This window comes from Lemur catta, chromosome 9, assembly GCF_020740605.2.
Source record: "Lemur catta isolate mLemCat1 chromosome 9, mLemCat1.pri, whole genome shotgun sequence".
Taxonomy (NCBI): Eukaryota; Metazoa; Chordata; class Mammalia; order Primates; family Lemuridae; genus Lemur; species Lemur catta.
Window position 1 is genome coordinate 2,506,963 of NC_059136.1, and position 22,805 is coordinate 2,529,767.

At 42.4% G+C, this 22,805-nt stretch overlaps 1 protein-coding gene across 1 annotated transcript in view; it reads right to left on the minus strand.

Annotated features, from left to right (window-relative positions):
• Positions 1-22,805, minus strand: part of ADAMTSL3 (ADAMTS like 3) — a 276,104-nt gene that overhangs the window by 21,348 nt on the left and 231,951 nt on the right. Inside the window, exons 24-27 of the mRNA XM_045561569.1 lie at positions 12,842-13,024; positions 10,576-10,692; positions 6,123-6,306; positions 2,824-3,022 (exon numbers count right to left, since the gene is read on the minus strand). Of these exons, the coding sequence (XP_045417525.1) occupies positions 2,824-3,022; positions 6,123-6,306; positions 10,576-10,692; positions 12,842-13,024 (683 nt within the window). The remainder of the gene's footprint in view (positions 1-2,823; positions 3,023-6,122; positions 6,307-10,575; positions 10,693-12,841; positions 13,025-22,805) is intronic.

Consider the following 22,805-nt stretch of genomic DNA (forward strand, 5'->3'; position numbering starts at 1 on the left):
AAAAAGTCTTTCCCATCATGATAGTTCTATTTGGGTTTAATTACTTATATATTTAGCTCTTTAATCGAGTCATAATTTATTTTGGTGTATAATCTGAATTTGGGCTCTGATGTTACTTATTTTTCTTTTATTAGTTAGAAGCTTTATTGAGTTATAATTCACAAACCATACAATTCACTATTTAATGTATACAATTTAATGGTGTCTTTAAAGTTGTATGATCTTTACCACAATCAATTTTAGAGCATTATCATCATGCCCAAAAGAAACCCCCTGCCTTTAGCAGTCACTCCTAATTCCTCCTATCACGTCTCCCGACAAGCCTAGCCGACCATAATCTACTTTTGTCTCTGCAGATTCACCCATTCTGGACACTGCAGATAAATGGTATCACCCCATATGTGGTCCTTTTGTCCATCGTCCTTCACTTGCCACAGGTTCATCAAGATTTAGTGATGTTGTAGTGTGTGCCAGTACTGCATTCCTCTATGTAGCCAAACAACATTCCACAGTGCAAACATGCCACAGTTTATCTCTTTATCAGTTGCTTCCTCTTTTGGGTTATTAGGGGTTATTATTATTTGTGTTGTTTCCACTTTTTAGTTATTATGAATAATTCTGCTATGAACATTCATGTACACATTTTTATGTGGATGTATCTTTTCATTTCTCCTGAATATAGACCTAGGTCCTACAGTAGCTCCATGTCTAACAATCTGAGGAACTGTCAGAATGTTTTCCAAAAAGGCTGCACCATTCTATTCATACATTTCCACCAGCAGTGTAGGAAGATTTTAATTTCTCCGTATCTTCCCTAGCATGTGTTACTGTCTCTTTTTTGAACTAATGCCATCCTAGTAAGTGTACAGTGGTATCTCACTGTGGTTTTGATTTGTGTTTCCCTGATGACTAATGGCAAGTATCTTTGCATGTGCCCCTTGGTCATTTGTATATCTTTAACAGAGAATTGTCTATTCATATCATTTGTTGATATTTTAATTGGGTTGTTTGTGTTTTTATTATTGAGTTGTAAGTGTTCTTTACATATTTTGGTGTAAGTTCCTTTTTAATGTATAATTTTTAAGTATTTTCTACCATTCTGTGTATTGTCTGTTTCCTTCTTGATGGTATCCTCTGTAGCACAAGTGTTTCTAACTTTGATTTAGTCTAATTTATCTATTATGGTTGTTCTTGCTTATGCTTTTGGTGTTACATGTAAGAAATCATTTCCTAATCTAAAGCATGAATATTAATGCCTATGTTTTCTTCCAACAGTTTTATAGTGTTAGCTCCTAAATTTAGGTCTTTGATCCATTTTAAGTTAATTTTTTGTTTATGGAGCAAAGCAGTGGGTCCAATTTCATTTCTTTGTATGTGAATATCCAGTTGTCCTACACCATTTGTTAAAAAGACTACTCCTTCCCCATTGAATGGTCTTGTCAGCCTTATAGAAAATCAACTGACATAGATATATGGGTTTATTTCTGGACTTGATTTTTCTATTTCACTGATCTATATGTCTATCCTATGCCATCACCATACTGTCTTGACTACTGGTAGCTTTTTAGTAAGTTTGGAAATCAGGTAGTCTAAGTCTTCCAACTTTGTTCTTTTTCAAGATTGTTTGGGTTATTCTCAGTCCCTTCTATTTTCATGTGAATTTTAGGATCAGTGTGTCAATTTCTACAAAGAAACCACATGAGATTTTGATAGGGATTGCATTCAATCTGTACATAAATTTGGGGAGTACTGTGTTATTAGCAATAATGTCTTATATCTTTCCATTTATTTAGATCTTCTTTAATTTCTTTAAAAAATATTTTATAATTTTATACCCTGTATTATTATTTTTTGAGACAGGGTCTTGCTATGTTTCCCAGGCTGCTCTTGAACTCCCAGGCTCAAGAAATCCTCCCACCTCAGCCTCTCGAGTAGCTGGGACTACAGGCATGCATCATCATTCTTAGCAATATCCTCTATTTTTTAAAGCCTTTTTTCTCTTCTGATTAACTGCCTTTGAACTTTAAACCCATTTAACATGGGTCTGTTTCTGTGCACTAATTATACTCCTAACCTATGTCTATTCCTACAGTAAGGTTGCACTATTTTGCTCATAACAGTTTTGTATCATGCTTTGACATAGGATGAGGACAGTCTCTCTACACCTCCAAGAATTTGTTTTTCTAAAAATTTCTTGTCTTTATTAACATATTGTTTCCCATATGAATGTCAGAATGATCTTGAATTCCACAAAAAAGCTCTACTCTGATTTTAACTGGAATTGTATTACATGCATGAATTCATTTAAGGGAATGGACATCTTTATAGTACTGATATTTTCCACTCAGGAATATAATAGGTCCTTTATTTATTCAACTTTTGCTTTATGCGCTTCAATAAGGTATTATATTTTTCTTTATGGCTTCCTATACATTAAAAACAATTTTTTCCTACGTATTTTTATTATAACGTTATTAAAGGTTGCATTTGGGACATGGGTTCTGAGACTTCTGTGTGGATATCACCAATGTTCTTGTCTCCTTTTCCTGAAGGCTGTTCCTCCTATTCCTACTACCCTAAACTATTCTACCTTAGAGCTTCTATTATTGCCCCACTATATTCAAAGGACCCAAACTTGGTTCACTTTTGGACTGGAAGACAGAGACACTACAATTTCCGAATGTAAACTTTGAGGTCAAAGACATACCATTGATTTTAAAGTCCAATCAGACTCCCCACCCCCACCCCCAAAAGGAAAGTTTATTAGAAACAAGGCGATGATTATAGACAGTACTGTCTGCAGACCAGATCTGTTAGCTTTACCTGGCTCCCTGGTTCCCCTTGCACACATGGATGAACAGAACATGGTTTTCTTCCCAGAGGCCTGTCTTTAGGGGCACATACTCTTGGAGACACCACCTGCACAGTCCCATTGGCTTTTGTCCTTTTGCATGTCACCTGCCGACTGTGGAATCCTTCACCACAAGACACAGAGCACTCTGACCACAGACCTGTGAACCACCTAGGAACAAAAACTACAGGTTTTTAGTAAGGACTGGAATGCCAGACCTTACAGGAAGTCTTGTCAAAAGAAAAAGTTGATCGTAACACCATGGCTGTTTCAAGCTGTCACATGTTGTTACAGGAACGTGCAGCAGCCTAACTCCCAGCCTTACTCTCAGATTGTTTTTACCCAGGGGAGCAACAGAGTCACCATCTAGGGGACGAACAATATGGGAGTGGGGCAGAGCCGTCTTGCAGTTTATGAAGAGTCATTACTTATGTGGCCCTAGAGGGTACAGCTGGGGCAAAATTAGGTGGAAATTTCAAAAAGGCAGATCTCAAATTCATTAATACCAAAGGGAAGAAAATATTTCTCAAGCATCTATGTGCTGTTTGCTCTGCAAGATACTTACATATTATCTTATGTAATTCTCATGTTATTTATGTTCTTGTAGGGAAGAAACTGATACCCAGTGAATTAAATAACTTGGCTATGGTCACACGACAAACCTGCCAACAGAGCTGGGATTGGCTTATAGAATTATCTGACTCTACAGTTCATGCTTTAATGATTATAGGAGGCTAAATTTGGAACTGGATACCTTTGAGGTATTGAGTGCTTTGTCACTGAAGATGTTTGAGCTGCTGCTGGGATACTAACCTGAGGTCCACCGTTATCCAAGGGGGACCTTATACTTGGATGATAAAAGAATTACTTCTTCGTTGTCACTAAGATCTAACTGAAGTTTAGTGTTTCCTTCATTATAAAAACATAGGGCCACACACTATAGTGGTATTAGTAATACCTGTGATTTTGTTACCAACAGAAATCACAGGTATGTTTTACACATCACAGTACAATTGTGGCAGGTATCCCAAAATATTTATGTCCATTACCATTTCAGAATTTAAGTACAACTATACCTTGTTATTCAGCGTATTGAGAAGCGAATCTATTACTGTATAACACATTTTAAAGTATTGCAATATGATTGGTTTCTTTTGTAACTAAATGTATTTTATTTTATATATTTAAAAATTTTGTTCTGAGAAGGGTATCCAAAGGCTTCTCCAGACTACTGGAGGGGACCATGGCACAGACATGTTAAGGACCCTTGGCGTAGCGGAATCTGCAATCAGATGATCTCTGTGGTCTCTCCCAGGTATGAACGTGAACGACTCTGCTTGTTCTAGGAGTGTGCAAAGGCTTGCGAGTACTTCAGACACAAGTCTGCTGGTAAATTTCCCAGCGTGGATTCTCTTCACTTTGTGAAAATCAAGAATTGACATAAAGCCGCTTCCTGGTATTTTGTTGAACCCCTGGTTATTATCACATATACTTGCTGCTTTCCGAGATTTAATCCTGAGCATGAGATCTTCCTTTTAAGAATGACAATGGCTACGGGAAGACTTGTCATTAGGGTGCCCACAATATTGATAGCCCTTCTAAAAACATGCCTCAAAGCGACTGTTTTGTATTATGGGGCAACCCAGCCTGCCACTCTCCCCCAAGGCACAGGCAGTTGGATCTAGTGTGGGCATTTGCACAGGGTAGTGAGCTGTACAATATTAAGCATTCCTCCACTTTCTCATCAGTAAAATGAGGTTGATAATAGTGCCTCATGGGTTTGCACTCCATAAATGCCCCTTTTAAATTTTTTAATGTGGGTTTTGGTGCCATTTGATCTATTATCTGCTATAGTCTGTGCTATTCAATTATTTATTCATTCATTTCACAAATATTTATAGAGCACGTATGATGGGGCAGATACTGTGCTAAGTGCTAGGAATAAGTTGTTGAGCAAAACAGCCGTGGATTTACTCTCACAGAATCTTAAGTCTAGTGGGAGAGCAAGACAGACTGTGGTAAGAGCTATGAAGAAGAAGAATAAAAGAATGTAAAAGTCATATAGCACATGGGCCTGACTTACTCTAGAGGGCTAAGGTCAGGGAAGGTTTCTCTGAAAATGTATTGAGGTACAAATAGATGAGTAGGAATAATTAAGTGAAGAGGGAGGGACCTGTGTTCTAGGCAGAGGGAGCGGTACGTGCAAAGGCTCTGGGTCAGAAAAGGGAAACGCACATCCAAGAGACAGAACGTGAGCCGCGTGGACAGAGATCAGATGAGCAGGGTGAGAGAGACAAGCCCCGAGACAAGCAAGATCACCCAAGGCCCCCAAATGAAGGGACTTCAATTCCTTTACTCGTTTATCATTTTAGTCAGTAAGTAAATATTTACTGGGCACCTACTATGTGCTTGGCACTATCTTAGACACTGGGGATAAAGAGGTGTACAAGATAGACACAGCCCCAACGCTAGGAATTTTGGCCTTTGTCCTAAGCAATGAGAAGTCATTGATGGGTTTTAAGCAGAGGACCACCATGACAAATTTGTTTTAAAAGGCCATTATTCTTACAGAGTGAACAAAGTACTCTAGGGAGGGAGACAGGAATCAGGTGGCTCCTGGAGCCATCCGTGTGAGAGACAGCGATGGCTTGGAACAGCGGACATTGACAAGAATGGATGAAAGTGAGAGAAGAAGGGAGTCTAGGATGTGGTCACTGAGATCTGGAATATCGGGGAGGGATTAGGTTTGGTGGAGATCGTGAGTTTTATTTTGGATACCTTAAAATTACAGGTTTGTATCATCTATTACTTAGCACAGTTATTAATGGTTTTACCTCTAGGGGCTGAGTCTGGGGAACTGTGTGTTTTTAACTAGTGCCTCTGGTGATCCTGCCCCACTGCAGTGTCTGGTAGGTCAACCCATGAAACCAGCCTCACCACGATCTCAAGGGACTGACAGCACTGAGTGCAGGAAGCAGACTTGGGGGTTCAGAGCAGGGGCACTGCAATCAGACCTCAATCTGAATTCTGGCCCTTGTAGCCGTATGGCTTGGGGAGTTTACACACCCGTAAAATGGGAAATTAACAACATCTGCCTTACAGGGGATTGTAAAGTGATCCACGTAAAGCATTTAGCAGGATGCCTGGCACACAGTAAGTGCTAAATAAATCTTAGCTATTGAGTTATTATGTCCAAATTACTGTGCCTTTTAAAACAAGCAAAAACTTGGTGTTGATGAGATAAGGAGAGTGATTTCACGACTTCACGTACCTTGCAGGGCAGTCCCGGATGTTACAGGGACGAAACCCAGCCAGTGGCTTCTGGAGGTGCTCGCAGAGGGTCTCACTCACTTCCTGCCCATTAGCCATCACACACTGGGGTCTCCGAACTCGGGCTCCCAAGTGGCCACAGGTGACAGAACAATGTGACCAGTTACCAGGCTGCCAAAATGGCTCTGTAGGAAGAAAATGAAATGTCATGACAACCCCAAGTGAGAAATGATGATGGGTTGGAGAGGACATGGCCAGAGACCACCACCTGTGTTCTGGTGAGCCGCCTGTCTGGGTTGTTCAGCAGCCGTCTCATGGTGCAAGGGGTCCTTTAAATCTTATTTTCCCTCAGCTAACTTATTGTAATAAATGGCAGGAATGGCAGCCAGAATGGGGTCCTTGGACCACAGCCTGGGAGAGGGGCTATTGCAGGCCAGCTGGATCTGCCAGAACAATCCCAGGGAGAGGGAGGAGGCACTGGAGCAGGGGCCGCCGCCCGGCATTCTCCAAACAGAGTGGCAGGACAGGAGAGGAGGGCCTCTCCAGGGGTGTTCCCACAGGTTTGATTTCTCAAAAGTGCATCAGGTGGAGACAAGAGAGATGATTTAGCAGGAGAAACAGGGACCAGGGATCAAGCAGTAAGGCTAAAGACGCATTTGAGTTCCATTCTTATTTTTCCATTAATACTTAATCGAAACTTCAGATTGGTCCTGCAACTGCATAAATGATTTGTCATGGAGACATCTGGAAAGGTAAAAATGGGAGTTTCCTTAGAAAAGTGGGAGCTGACCACCTCCAGTAATCCCAGACTTTCTATTTCAGTGCCCATTCCAAACAGCCTTTTTTCCCCTGCTGACACTCAGTAAGAGACGAGGTAGGATGTGACGATGATGGATTTGTGTACGATCACAGAAGGTGCCAGATTTCCCTGTAATAATCAGAAGTGATGGCTACCAGCTGTGTCCACAGGCTCTCTCACACAGCAGAGTGATCTCTTTAACTTATTGTGTTCCAGTTTTTTCTTCTGATTTTTGAATTTTTGTCTGAAATTGCACATGGCATTATTTGCAAAGCAGAAACGTAAAATACATTTTATGTTATATTTTACGTACAGCCTTAGTGATATCCAACTAAGGACCTTCAGGGTTACAGTTTATTTAAAAATAATTTTTTTTAAATATCCAAGTTTATTGAGAACCTCCCAGATAACAAAATGAGTTAGACACTCTATAATCAGTTTTTCATTTAATCTTTCTGGTCATCTTGTGAAGTAGGTATGTTTATTTGTGGAGGTGGAAACTGAATGAAGCTAAGTAACTTGCCCAAGGCCCATCGCCTGTTAGTTGGACTAGAACCCAAATGTGTCTGACTCCAAGTCTCTTTCCGTTATGCCACATTTCACAAACACACCTTGACAGTTTGAGGCAGGACACTTGTACAATTCTTTAAAAATGTGTGTTTTTATTGAGGTATAATTCATATACAATAAAATGCTCAGATCTAATGTGTGGAGTTTTATGAGTCTTCATAATTACTTTGTAACCATGATCCAAAGCAAGGTAAGTAACATTGTCATCCCATCCCTCTTGCCTCCCCTCCCAGGCAAGCACTTATCCATTCTATCACTAACATCAGTGTTACCTATTCTCGGACCTCATGCAATATGTGCTCTTTTTCAATTGGCTTCTTTTGCTCGGCATGATGTTTTTTGAGATTTACCCATATCGCAGTTCATATCAGTAGTCATCTCTTCTATTGCTGAATGATGTTCCCTTGTGTGAATATACCACAGTTTTTTATCCACTCTCCCGCTGAGGGCCACTATGAATACGGCTGAACATTCTTGTACAAAGCTTTTTGTGAACAAGTTTTTGTTTTTCCCAGGTAAATATCTGTGAGTGGCATTGCTGGATCAAGTGTTGGTATATGCTGAACTTTATTAGAAACTGCCAAACAGTTTTCCAAAGTGGTTGCACCATTTTACACACTAAGCAATGCATGAGAGTCCTAGCTGCTTCACATTCTTGCCAAAATTTGGCATTGTCAGTCTTTTTGTTTTTATTAATAACTTCTCTACTGGGTGTGCAACTGTATCTCATTGAGGTTTTAATTTCCATTTCCTTGATGCCATCTGTATATCTTCTTTTGTGAAGTATCCGTTCAAGTCTTTTGCCTGCTGTTTGTGTGTGTATGTACATGTGTAGGATGTTCACTGTTAATTTGTACGAGTTCTTTATACATTCTAGACATAAGCAGTTCACCAAACATACGTTCTGCCAATATTTTTCCCAGTCCATGGCTCATCTACTCATATTCTTAATGGTGTCTTTAATGAATAAATCATTAAAATTTTGATGAAGTCCAATTTGATAACTTTTTTGTTGTATGGTTAGTGTTTTCTGACATGCATTTGAAAAGTAGATCATATATCACTCCCATATAAGACTCCTCAACAGCCTCCCAAGTTTTAGGAATAAACTCTTGAGTCTTTTCCTTGGTCCTCAGAGCCCTGAATGATTTTCTCTGCAGCAACTCTCCAACGTCATCTCAAGCCGCTCCCCCCGCTCCACTGTCCCCTAGTCACATGAATCTCACTTCTGTTCCTCGATCACATTAAGCTTATTCCCATTTTATGGTGTTTGCACTTACGATTCCCTTTGCCAGAAATGCTCCTTCCTCATCTTTCTGCATGAGCGGTTCCATCTCATCCTTTAGGTCTGGGATCCAGTATCACCTCCTCAGAAAGCCCATCCTGAGGAGGCCATAGGACTGGCACCTCCAATCACCACGTACTTCACAGCACTTACCACACAGAAATGTCTTATGCATTTATATGTTTACTTATTTTTTGTCCATCTCACCTACTAGAATGTCAAAATGTCAAGTCCATAAACACTGTCCTGTTTGACACTAGGACAGGACATGTTAAATATTAGTAATTCAACCAATATTTGTCAAATTAATAAATGAGTCTCTTTGAAATGCTAAGCTAAGGATCCAGTGAAGGGTTGGCATATTCCACAGTGCGTAAGCATATGTCTGTGCGTGTGTGTGTGTGTGTGTGTGTGTGTGTGTGCGCGTGTGTAGGAGGCGGTAGGGCAATGCAGGTAGTTCCAATAAACCAGGAATTTGACTATTCCAAAGGGTCTGCCCTCTCCAGTAGCTCAAGCCTCATGCATATGCAGTTTTTTCCGTTAATTGATTTGCGGGAGGAATACTTTTGATCTTCGTTCTTCATGCTCCGTGCCACATGCCACTGGTCTGTGCCTTTTGCACATCTGCTTTTTTCTGACTGGGATTTCCTTCTTCCTCTCCTCAGAACAAACATCATGACCTACATGAAAACTTAGTAGACTTCTCCAAAGGGAGGAGGGCCTCTTCCTTGGTGCGACCATTCTACTTCAGTCATCTTTCTACTACGGCACTTGCCACACTGCTTCAAAATATCTGTTCCCACGACCACCTCCCTCTTCAGACTGTGAGCTTCTCCAGGGCTAGGTTGCCTCTGCAACTCTAGCCTCAGAATAGTGAAGCCCTGGACAGTCCAGTGAGTGGATAATTATGCATGGGATAACAGTAGCAGTATGTCCAAAAGAGGATAAAAATATATCACACAAATACCCTGAGATAATTATGTCATAAATGACATGTGATGGGTTATTGATTGGCAGTTCAACACTGTTTCCCTCTTCTGTGCTCTCCCTTGCATCTCAGGGAGAGAAGCCTAGAAACTTCATTCTCCAGAGTCCCCACCTGCGGAGTTACGTTCTGCATTGTGTGTTCTGCAAAGGAGAGGCACTACTCAAGACATAAAAGGTGGCAATGATGTAGCCATTATTATTCTGTATAACAGAGTAAAACATCAGGTTTACCGGTACTTTCTTGGGTCCTCCTGTGATTTACCCACTTTTGAGCTATAGTGAGCTGAGAGCATCAGTAATGATTTCCAATGATTCTAGCATTTCTGATTTTCTTAACTCTAATTGCTGCCTTGGCCTTCTGAAGAGTTTTGCAAGCTCCTAATACTTACAGTAGGTTCTCTTGATGAAGCACCGATATACAACAAAGTTGCTATGCATGGAAAAAAGAGTTTGTGAAAAAAGAACAATGAAAGAATCAATTCAGTGCTCTTAGCAAACTTTCCGTCTATTAATATCTACCAAGTCAGCAATAGTTTTGCAACTGGAAAATCAATATCTACATTATCACAAATAATGATCCACATTTGGGATATGAACTCTGTGGGCTGCCTCAGGATTTTTCTACAAAATTCCTTCAGTATGGAAAGAATAAGTTGAACTACCAAAGACCGAAGGACAAGAAAAAAGCTGGCCGAATGCCTAGGAATGATTTTACATGTTGCCAAGTGAAAAACACGTATAGTCTTTTAGCTAAATCCTTTTCCTTACACATGCTCACAAACAGCAAATCTCGAAAAAGTCAAAATCCCAGACCTCGAGGCAGGGCTTCTCCTGTGGGGTCGCTGCTATTGGTTCCAGTGTTGGATGCCTTGAGAACACGCTTTTTATGGCCCTTGGGAAATACAATTTTACTCTCTGGCCACCTTCGTTCTGAAGAGAGAAAAAAAAAGACGTAACACTTTTTACCAGTTAGAAATGATCTAATTCTTGTTCTTGGATGTTCTTGAAGACAGCTACTAGGAGATCAGCCCTGTTTAATAACGCTGTGTCCTGGGACGCTCAGGCGTACACGGGTCTGGGAGGGATGTGTGCGTGCGGCTGTGGGGGTGTCACAGGAGTTTAGAGTTACTCCCTGTGCTGACCTGTGGCTCCTCTGCATGTCCCAGCATTTATAGCCTAACTTAAAAGATGAAAAACATGCATTGACCAGAATTCCAAGAGGGACTGGAGGAAGCAGACTGGCTGGACAGAGGAGCCTTGGGGGTGGCAGAGTGCCCCACAGGGGACTTCGCGTGGTGAGGAGTGCAGGACTCTAGGAGGGTTGTGAAGCTCAAGTGTAAGAGCAGAGGTCGGAGAAGGAATGCTGTGCTGTTGATTTCTCAGTCAAACCAGGAACGCTATGACTTCATCCCTCGGTCAAGTTCCCAAGGTCACGAGCGGCTAGGCTGGAGGGGATTCCTGAAAGAAGAGGTGTGTGGCAGGAGAGAGACTACTGTGCAGATTTGCTGGTGGAGATGCACAGAAGCAAGGAGTGGGCTGGAATTTTCAGAGAGCAGGGGAGTCACGCGAGAATCCAGCAGGGTAGCCTGGCCCATCTATCGGAACTCCCCTATTCCAAGATTTGAGACCACTGGGGCTCTTGGGAAGTGCTGCGTGGCAGTACGTCCCTGCCTGCCTGGTCAACACCGAGAGTCCGTGAGGCTTGCGTGAGGAGCACTGAAGAAGCAGACCACACATGTGAGCACTAGTCCCAACTCTCTGTGAGCCTCAGGGTTCTTCATAAATACAGGAGATTAAAAATTGCTGTCCACAACATGGTGTTGTTGTATCACAAGGATTAACGAACATCAAGCACTTGGTGCATGACAACTGTTCCAACTCCCTGCACGGGTACTCCCATCGCTGTCTCTCTGGGCCCCTCTAACCACCAACAAGCAAAGCCATAAAGGAAGCTCTTTTGCACCCTCCCCTGTTGGTTCAGCTGAAGAGAGTCTATAATCCCATAGTAGTTCTCTGAGGATTCAACTTCATTCATTCATGAAACATTTATTTATATACTGTGTTAGGCGCTGGGGCTACAGAGGGGAATAATAAATGACCTCTCATGTCCATCTGGTTGATTTCTGTGATTAACTCTCAACTGATTCCAAACTCTGGTGGGAAACAGGTATGTTATTGAATGAGTCCTAAAACCCCAGCAACTTGAAGCTCATTTTAACAGTCAGAGCTTGATGAATGTCAGATCTCACCCTAGTAGATAGAAGTCAGCTTATTATCCTGTGCTGGGGGCACATTGCAATGACTTTCAAATCTCAATCCTGACCCAACTGAAAAGTATTTTAAAACTTACTAGGTCATCATTTGTGGGGTTCCTACTGTGTGCCTCCTGCTGTTATTATTTCCTCAGGACAGCAAAAGAAACATCAGACACGGTCCCTGCCTTCGAAGGACCCACTATTTCATCAAGGAAACAGAAATAAAACAGGAAACAATTTGAGAGCAATGTGTGTGAGGACCTAATCGGGTACAAAGTAGTGAGACCAGAGACAGGAGAATTCAAGCAAAATCTGAGACGGATTCGCACAGGAGGTAGGAATTCAGCCAGTTCTACAGGATATGAGGATTTGGGCAATGTGGGCAAAACAGTGAGGGAGAGTCCTTCCTGAGAGAGCAAACGGGGAGCAGCACAACATGTGCACGTGTATGTGTTGGATCACGGGGCAGGGAACTAACCTGGCCAGAACAAAGCTCAGTGCTGGCTTAGAAAAGGGGTAAGAAGTAGAGCAGATGTAGAGGAAGAACACGAAGGGTCTGGTTCTGGGCAGAAGAGTTGATATCCCAGTATAAGTTCTTAAGCAGAGAAGTAGCATCAAAAAAGTCACAACCTGGAAGAGAAGAACTGGTAAGACAGGATGTTAGAATTTGATCTTGTTGTTAAGTAGGCAGTAGTAGCAATAGTTAGAACCCTCTCACATCCATCCTGTTCACTCCTCGACTCCAGAATCAACAAAACGGCGCCATACTTTGTACATACTATATATAGAAAGCACGTAAGGAACAGTAAGAATTTGACACTCACCCAGCAAGTGGAGTACGGATGATGCCATTGCCTGTCCAAGAGCATTGGTGGCTGTGCAGATGTAGGTTCCTTCATTTTCAAGGGAAATGTTCTGTAACAACAGGGTTCCATTGAGAAGCAAGGAAACATTGTCACTCAGAGATCCTCCTCTCTTCAACCAAGTTACATTAGGCTGAGGGACACCTTTGGAACAAAAACAAATACGACATAGGCAATTCCTTTAATAACAGTGCCACAGAACCATGTGACAAATACCATTTAGTGCTTTGACTATCAGTCAGCAAATGGTTTAACCACATAAAATAGGAAACATTCTATGTCCATAGCTGCTCTATGGCAGGTGGGGTTTCCTGTTAAAGCGAAGGGCTTTGGTCTGCTGAGCAGCTGACTGGTTTACATAAACACGTTGAGGAACCAGAGCCGAGGACAGTGGGACTGCTCAGTATGGGGAAGGCAGGGCATTCTGAAGCTGGGTGAGGTCGTGGGAGAACGGCTGGAAGGAAGGAGCTGGTGAAGCTGGGGGATGTGGAGGCAGGATCAGAGGGAGAAATCCCAGGGGTGGGTTGTTACAAAGAAGTCTTCAGAAAATAAAAATATCTAACACAGATCTCTAAGTTGTTTGCTGTGCATATGCAATGAAACATTCCTCCTTTAGCAGGAATATACAATCTTCAGGGAAACAAATTTTGTTCATTAATGTTTTTTTAAAAGAGGATAACTTTTTTGAACGAGTAAAGGTGATATAAAAAATTTTTTTTAAAAAAAGGATAATCTCAGGGAATGAAGGAAATGCTGAGTTTCAAGTCTGGATGGATGCAGGGAGGGGCAGAGACTGTCAGCAACATTGCAGGAGCCTGGACACTGAGGGGGGCACGAGCAAGGGAAAGAATCTCTTCCCCCACATCTTGAGAAGTCCCAGCATCTTGCTGGGCTGTGGAATTTGAGACTCAGGGAACTATCATTTGGTTCTTAAGAGCAGAAGCAGCCTCAGAGCACGCCTGACATTGCTCCAGGTGACTGGTTTTGAGGATCTTTCTCCTCCTCTAGGGTTCTGGTTGACAGAATGCGGAAGACAGTGCATGACTTTCTGACAAAACAAAGAAGGCACCATTATCATCCCGTCATGTGCAACATGCAGTGTGTGCTCTAGGAATGTGGAGATGCTTCAGGCCTCACAGTCACCCCTGTTCTCCTGTTCCCTGTCACCCCTGTTCCCTGGGAGGCAGGCACTGCTCGCTCTGTCTCACAGCTGAGGATGCTGTAAGCCTTCTGACTCCGGGTCAAGTTTTTCTGTCCACTACACCAAGTCTCTTTATTTATTAGTTCTATTTATTAGTTTTGCAGGCTTGAACAAGGAATTTAGGTTTCAACTGTCTCATCTGCCAAAGAAATATGAACCAAGAATATGAACTCCATTATGTTCATACATAGTCTTTGAGGTTTTTAAAATCCCAGTCCAAGATGGTCATCCTTGGGGCTTTTTGTCCTTAACTCTGTAGCTTTGTATGATCTGAGTGTGGTAGGCAGAATTCTAAAGACGTCTTCCCCAGATTATTCTTGTTCTCTGGTTACGCAATCAAACGTTGATCTTGGTGTGAAGGGAAATCTGCAGACGTAATTAAGGTTACTAATCAGCTGACCCTAAAATGGGGAGGCTGTCTGGGTGAGCCCAGTGTAATCCTGTGAGTCCTTAACATCAGAAGAGGAGGGCGGGAGAAAGGGTAAGGGAGGGGTGGAGAAAGAGAAAGTAGGAGAGATGAGTTGAGAGACCCAACATGTGAGAGGGACGTGACCCACCACTGCTAATTTTGAAGACAAAAGGGGCCATGAGCCAGGGGGTATAGGTGGTCTCCAGCTGACAGCTACCAAGGAAACGGGAACTTCAGTCCTACAGTGACCAGGGACTGAGTTCAGCCGATAACCTGGAAGCAGATTTATCCCCAGGGCCTCCAAAGAGGCCTGCAGGCTCGCCCACACCTTGATCTCAGCCTTTGATGCTCTAAGTAGGACACTCACTTCAGCCACAGCCTGCAGAACTGTGAGCTAATAAATGGATGTTATTTTAACCCTCTAAATTTGTGGTAATTTGTTATAGCAGCAATAGAAAACTAATACAGTCAGAGATTTAGTTTAAATTTTGCTATGACAACTAGGCTGGCCCTAAATAGCCAGAGGGATGCCAATCGCATATGCATATATATTTTTAGTCTTTTCTTCTACAAATATATACATACAGAAAGGCTAAGCTTTCCTAAGTCGTGGCTATTAAACATCGGGGCTGAGATTTACACCAGTGCAGTCTGATCCAGAACCTCTCTTGACCACATGTAGGTAGATCTCATACATTTCTTAATAAACTTACTCTTCAGTGTCTTATGGTATTTTTTGTTGTAGTAAGCAAGAGTTTTAAAAATAAATCTTTTGTTTTTATTTTTGTTTTTTTGAGACAGAGTCTTGCTCTGTCACCCTGGGTCAGTGCAGTGGTGTCATCGTAGCTCACTGCAACCTCAAACTCCTGGGCTCAAGCAATCCTCTTGCCTCAGCCTCCCGAGTAGCTGGGACTACAGGCATGCACCATGACGCCCGGATAATTTTTCTAGTTTTAGTAGAGATAGGGTCTCACTCTTGCTCAGGCTGGTCTCAAATTCCTGACCTCAAGAGATCCTTCTGCCTCAGCCTCCCAGAGTGCTACGATTACAGGCGTGAGCCACCTTGTCTGGCCTGAAAACAAATTTTGTGGTTGTATATTGCTAACACTTGGGAAAGACATAAACATTTGCATATTTATCATATATCTTGTATCTTGCAGAACTTTATTATTTTGAATAGTTTTTCAATTGATTTTCTTGTTTTAATAAACTGAATGTGTGATCTAATAACAAATGTGTCATTGCTAATGCACCAAATTCAAAATCTAGCATTGGGTACAATAATTACCATAATTTTGAAGTAGTGTCGGCATTAAAGATATTTTGAGATATCTGTTCATATTTGTAATATGGTATGAAAATAACTGAGAGTTCTACTGGTGCAAAGTCAAGGATGCTGCTACCTTGGTTTGTTGCTTATATTCATAATTGATAGAAATGAGAAATTTGACTGTGCTTTGGCCACTGCAGCCCACGTGACTGGCTCTGCTGGCTTCCCCTGAGCTCAGGACAGACTCCCAAACCCCTCTGCAGCTCAGCTAACCAGAATTCTGAGCCTCAGGGAATTCCTCAGGGGAAATGGCTCTGATACCGGGGTGCTTCTGCAGACACTCCCCACCTCAGCAGTTCTGAAATGCAGAGCTGAGCTGGTGAGGACTGTGGGTGACCCCTGCAGTCTGAAAGCCTGGTGCTCATCTTGCAAAACTCATTGTCCAGCAGAATGAAAAAAAAAAAAACCCAAAATCTAACAACTCCCCAAAGGGCGTTTTTAATGAGTACATTTTGGGCATGATTTATTCTGATGCTCTGTTATGTCCTGGTTGCTTTAAGTCCCTCACGCCTTTGCTTACGTCACTAGGTGTAGGGGTAGCGTAAATGCTGCTCAAATCCCCACGCCTTTAAGTCATCAAGAATTCATCTATCCCACAAGTATTTGCAAGTGCCCACTGTGCACTGTGCGCTGGCACTGTGCTTGGTGCTGGGGTCACAGCTTTGCTGCAATGCTGAACACCAGCTCCCCCACCTTCAGCTCTCAGGAGAGCCAGGGAGAGTGGGCCTCCTCTTAGGAGTCTCCTCTTTCTCCAGCGACCTAAGATGATGCACTCCAGGAGCCTCCGACTTAGCACAAAGCCTCAGGAGAAAACCAGCCAGATTCAGGAGTCCCAGAGCAGCACCTTGTACATGGGAATCTTGTTAAAGTAAACTGAGTAGAACAAACCAAAGGTCAGAGAAGTTGTTTGACTCCGTATAACCCCACCTGTCTTCTAAAGAGGGTGACTCCTTGTACTTCACAACATCTTGGGAGGATTTGGACATGTGCACTGTAGCAAGAGCTGCATCACAGGAAGAGAAGAATTTGGAGTTCTTAAGGCAACCCAAGAGGTTGGGGGTGAGGAGTGGAGGACAGGGAGCAGGGCAAGCTGGGTAATGGGGTGCTTTGCCACAATCCCCAAACTGCCTGTCTTGTTTCCTAAGTTTGCCGAATGTTTCGTATTAATGGATGCCTTGCTATGAGTGGAAAACAGGTAGGGGGCCATGTTCTGGAGGATGGTGGGCAGAGGGGAGACCACACAGCTGAATGCAGGGGCAGGAGGCAAGAGGGCGCAGGCCAGCGCAAGCCCCGGGACCGTCGGAAGCCAGCTCCAGAGAGCTCTGGAGCATCCAAGCTCTGGAACTCACAGGAGTCAGGGACAATTACACTTTACCTAGATCTCAGGATGGCATCTGTACGATATTGAGTTTATGCAGACAATGATATTCCACAGATACAAGGAATTTCAGAAAACAAAATGTGGCAAGATTTTAAATGTACAAGCAGAGACAAAGGTCTCCAGTGCTGAGGGAAGACGTTGACGCCGGGACTCGGTGCCCAGGGGCATTGCTACACGTGTGAGCGTTTCCAGAGAACTGAGGAGGCCACAGGAAATTCAGACAGGCTTCTCCATACCACGGCTCTTCACCGTCTTTCAAAACAACAAATGTTTGCTCTGTTGAAACAGCTATAAAATGTCAGAAATAGTTTAAACTTATTTATCTAACCTTAAAGACAGGCTATTTCCCCCAAGACTTGCAGCTCTAAAATATTCAATGTTCCCTTTCCACAATGCTGAAATCGTTTTTGGAAGACAAACGTTGTGGGAAAAAGTTCAGATCTGTGAAACATGTGTTGCAAAAAGCCTGGACCTCTGGGGTGTCTTTAAAATAGTCCGCGTTTAAAAACAAATTTCCTTCATCCTTGAAGGGCCCATGAAATATTCCACACTATAAAATCCTTGGCCTATTCAGATGGCTCTAAAATGCTGGATCTTTAGATAAATATTTATCATACCTGTATAATTTTGCTCATTTGTTTCTTCCAGCTACTCAACACTCACACGATATTCTGCATTTTTTTCACCTATGATAAATGAAAGTTTAAGCTACCACCAGTGACCTCCAGGGAATCAGGAAGAAATGATGTTGCCAATTCGTAAGATAAGAGGCAAGTTGCACACAGTGCAGGCAAACCACAGAGGGAGCTGTCACTAAAACGAAACAAATAAACAAGACTTCAAGGGTTCAGTGCCAGAGAAAATATCTGAAAGCTACTAGAATAATGAACATATTCTTCTCAACGGCAGGGTCCATCTGCACAGCACAGTAAATTTTGTAAGGAATGTTCCTCTTTTGAGTTAACTGCATACCCTTTTGTTCTTTTCAGCAATATGTTTTCTGTGCGTTTTAGATACGAAGGACTATCCATCCATGATACCACATCCTGAACTGTCTCCACATACAGGGCTATGGCTTCTACTGTTTACAGCAGTGATCCCCAACCTTTTTGGCACTAGGGACTGGTTTCATGGAAGACAATTTTTTCACAGATGAGGTAAGCGATGGTTTCAGGAGGATTCAAGCACATTACATTTATTGTGCAGTCAAACCTCTCTGCTAAGGACAATCTGTATTTGTAGCTGCTCCCCAGCACTAGCATCACTGCCTCAGCTCCACCTCAGACCTCAGGTGTTAGATTCTCATAAGGAGCTGCAACCTTGATCCCTCCATGCGCAGTTTACAGTAGGGTCTGCGCTCCTGTGAGAATCTAATGCCGCCGCTGATCTGACAGGAGGCGGGGCTTATGTGATGATGCAAGTGAAGGAGAGCGGCTGTAAATACATAAGCAGCTTCGCTGGCTCCCCCGCTGCTCACCTCCCACTGTGCGGCCCTGTTCCCAACAGGCCATGGGCCTGTACAGGTCTGTGGCCTGGGGGGTTGGAGACCACGGGTTTACAGAATTCTCTTGAACAGCAGTTGAAGTACTTTCTACCCTCTAGTAAAATGGTGTTAGCAGACTTGCATAATCAGTTCCCCAAGCAATTTGATTTGAGGATTTATTGATTTATTTATTTTTGATTTGAGGATTCAGGAATCATCTGGGTAATACCATCTATCCCCCAACTCCAAACTTAAAAGTCTTTCTCCAAAGGCTTTTGAAATATGTTTCCTATGACATGGAGGAGGGTCAGCAAGTTCTCTGCCGGGCGTGGTCACCCTGATCTCCCAGATACCCCAGGCTTCTGCTTTGCTTGGGCCTGGGCAGTTCCCTTAACCCTCCCAACCATGCCTCACGAGCACCCACAGCTCACTGCCTGGTACTGTCCTCCAGGGCCTCATATATGCCAGACAGTGCAGTGAGAATTGTTCCACATAGTCTCTCAAAACCAAAACCTCCAGTGGTTCCTCGAAGAATAAGATGCAAAGTCAAGAGCTGGCGCAAATCAAGCCTCGCGATACATGCTGGAGCTACACAAGTGGTGAGAATCACTGATTCCAGCACAGAGGATGGGGAAACTCAACAACAGCCAAATCGGGAGAACCACGGACACTTCTGAGGCCTTTCCTGATAAACCGCAATGTCGGTCATCTCTCAGTTAACTCTGGGACACAGATGAACAAACAGCAGCTACTCGTTCCCTAAAAGCTGCAGTTTAAAATATTACTTATTTGAAGATCATGCACCGTGATCTTCAAGTTAGTCCCACTACTGTTACCACCAAACCCTGGAGAGCCACGTGGGGCTGCTGCTGTCCTGGGTGACGTCTTGAGGCTGTGTTGACTCCCCGGGACTCCTTGTCCTCCTTCCTCAAGGAATCGACTCTTCCTCAAGGAATCAACTCTTTTGTTTGGTTCTTCTGAGCCGCCTCACTCTATTTCTGGGGGGTCCTTTCTCCTCAGGAATGGTGAGCAGTAATAGCCAATTTTCCCAGCTCGATAGCTTTCCTTATTCTTAGAGGAGAAAGGCTCAGAAGCCTGTTCAGTTTATGGGTGCACTGGTAGCAGCAGCCCAGGAGCCTTGCTGTTCTCTCAACACACCGTGCTGACTGCAGCGCTGAGATCTCCCATGTGCTCTTCTCTGCACTGCAGACTCTTTGCTATTCGCTTTCACCACCTGGAACATTTCCACTCATAAAGACCCATCTCAAAATCACTTCCTTGACCCTCTTGGACGTTGACAGCTGATTCCTCCTCTGCAGACCTTTGAACGCTGAGGTATCAGTTGTTGGCCTACCTGATACCACCTGCAGAACGAGCCCAGCGCGTGGCCCCAGCTTCTAGTTCCCTCCTGGCTGCCCATGATTCCTGAGGAAAAGTCTCCCAATTTGAGATAACATTTGAGATAATTCCCAGGGAACTCTTTGGCTGTGTTTACTGGTTCTTACTGGTTTTGCAGAGCCCATCAACAAAACAAAGATAATATCTACTTAACAGGCTGTTGAAACTGACACACATGAGGTACTCAAGTTATTGCTATTTTGGTGATGAGCTTTGATGGTTTTTAAGTATGTTCTTTGCTGCCTCTTGGCACGTACTCCTCAGCTCTTTGCAATATAGCTGCTCTCCGTGCGTGACTCAGTCTCCATTTGCCAACACTCCAGCTCTCGCCTGGGGACACTGTGTCCCAGCCCCTCCATTAATGACACATCCATTGCTAAATGCCAGATATGTTTGCTCTCTTCCAGATAAACCAGAGGCGTGGAATCAACTTTAATATGTTGAGTTACTGGCAGGTTTTAGGTTCAACACTCCAATCGATAACCACTGGTATAATTTGGTCGGGTTCAATGTAAGGTTTTCTGCAGTTTCTTTCCCCTCCAATTTTTCATCCACACTGAAACACAGATTTGCTTATACCATTATCCTGCTTAAAACTTTTCTTGTCTCCCCACTGCCAATAAAATGAAGTCCGATGGTTTCACCATGACATGAAAAGCCATTCACAATCTAGTCCCCACTTAACTTCCAAACCCACCTCTCTCCACTCCTGTCTTTCCACCCTCACCCTCCGCTTTGAGTCACACAGATCTGCTTGCGGTTTTGCAGATCAGCCAGGCGCTCTCATGTTCTGTGCTTTTGCATATACGCTGTTTTGATTAAAATGTGCTTCCTTTTTGTTACAAGTGGCCTGGTTGTAATTCATCTCTTCTCTAAACCTTCTCCAACCCTTTAGAAGCCTTAGCTAGTCTCTCCTTTATGTGTCTGATACATTTATAAACACTTCTATTTTTGCATTTGTGAGATCATATTGTAATTCCTTTGTCTATATGGCTGCAGAAACCAGATCTCGTTCATCTCTGCACACTAAAGAACTAGATTTGGCTTACTAGATGCTTTGTGAATGCCTATTGAGTGGATAAAAGAAGGATGGAATTCCTAACCATCTATGATTGACTGTTTACATGAATGTAGGATTAGGAGAGCGAGATAGTGGGAAGATTTCTGTACCAGAAGCAGAAGTAGGAAAGTAGGAAAAAGGTGGGGGGGAGCCTTTCCGAGTGAGGAAAGACATTTTAAATATACTTAAAAATAATTTTAGCTATTTCAAAGATTATATATGATTTTTAAAAAGTGATAAACACAGTAGTGAGGATATATTTAAAAAATCACAGATCAAGAAAAATAAGTTAGCTTTAATTTAGAATATGGTGAAAAAGTACCAAAATACTCAGCTCATAAAACAGGAACAAGCAGATAATCCTCAGATTTTCTTTTTAAGTCTTCTGAATGTTATATGTAAAATTTTGTGGGTAAATGTACTTTTTCTGGAGAGATGGTTCTTTTTTTTTTTATGAGTCAAAAGGATTTATGACTTGAAGATATTTGAGAATCACTACCATTAAATTCCACCCTATATAACAGAAACCAATAGTTGATGGGAGAAAATTATTGTTAGAGTGATGAGACTATGTTTAGGAATTTAACCACATAATCCTGCTGCACCACAAATATTTTCTCGAGATCCTCCCCTGAAAGGGGAGTTATTAAACCCAGTAAAAAAAGCTAATAATTCGGCTAGACGTCAACAAAATTCTTAGGTATATTCCACAACATTTTATCTCTGAAAAAAAAAAAACTCCTGATTGAGAAAATCGTTTTAAGTTTGTGTAATAGGTTTGTTCTAAACCGACCACCATCACCTTGCAGACAGGAAAGACTCTCCCAGCCTCCACGGACCTGCTGGAGCGCCAGGCACACTGCTCTGACCAGGGAAACCCGTGCTTCCTGCCATGTGCCTCACACCGTGTGGGGTCAATTACATCACTCCTACCTACTTCTTTTCCATTCTGTCCTATCCATGGTAACCAAAAAAATGACAGGGGCATAGGGCTTAAGCCTACACCATTGATGAGTTTAGACTTTCTAGAAGGCAATTTCTCGACAATGTATTTACAGTTATAGACATTTAATACCCTGTGAAGTTTCAAGCGTGTCCATCCCCCAGCTCTGACTCAGAGGGGGCAAGGGCAATATATGTAACCTAAACTTTTGTACCCCCATGATATGCTGAAATAAAAAATAAATAAAAAATATAGAACTTGGAACAGTGAAAAAAAAAAAAAACCCTATGAAGTTACAAAAATGTTGAATGCCCCGTGACCTGGTCACTCCAACCCTGTTACTCTGTTTTGAAAAAATAATCCGAAAGACACAGAAAGTTATATACACAAAAATGTTTCTTATACTGCTATCTGTAATTGTAAAGAAGAATAAATAGCTTAAGTTTCTAAAAATAAGGGAATGGTTTAAATATGCTATATTCATACAATAATACCTTGGTACAGCCATTAAATATTTACGGTTTTTTAATAACATGAGAAAGTTCCATAGAGAAAGGGTTACAGGAATATAACAAAATGGAAATAATAGTTGTGTTTTTGCGATGGGATTAGGAGAATTTTTTTTTGGCCTCATAATATTTTGCTATGTTTTCCAAATATTTTATAATGAGATAAGTCGCTTTTTATAACGAGATAAGAAAACACTCAGAAGGGGAGGCA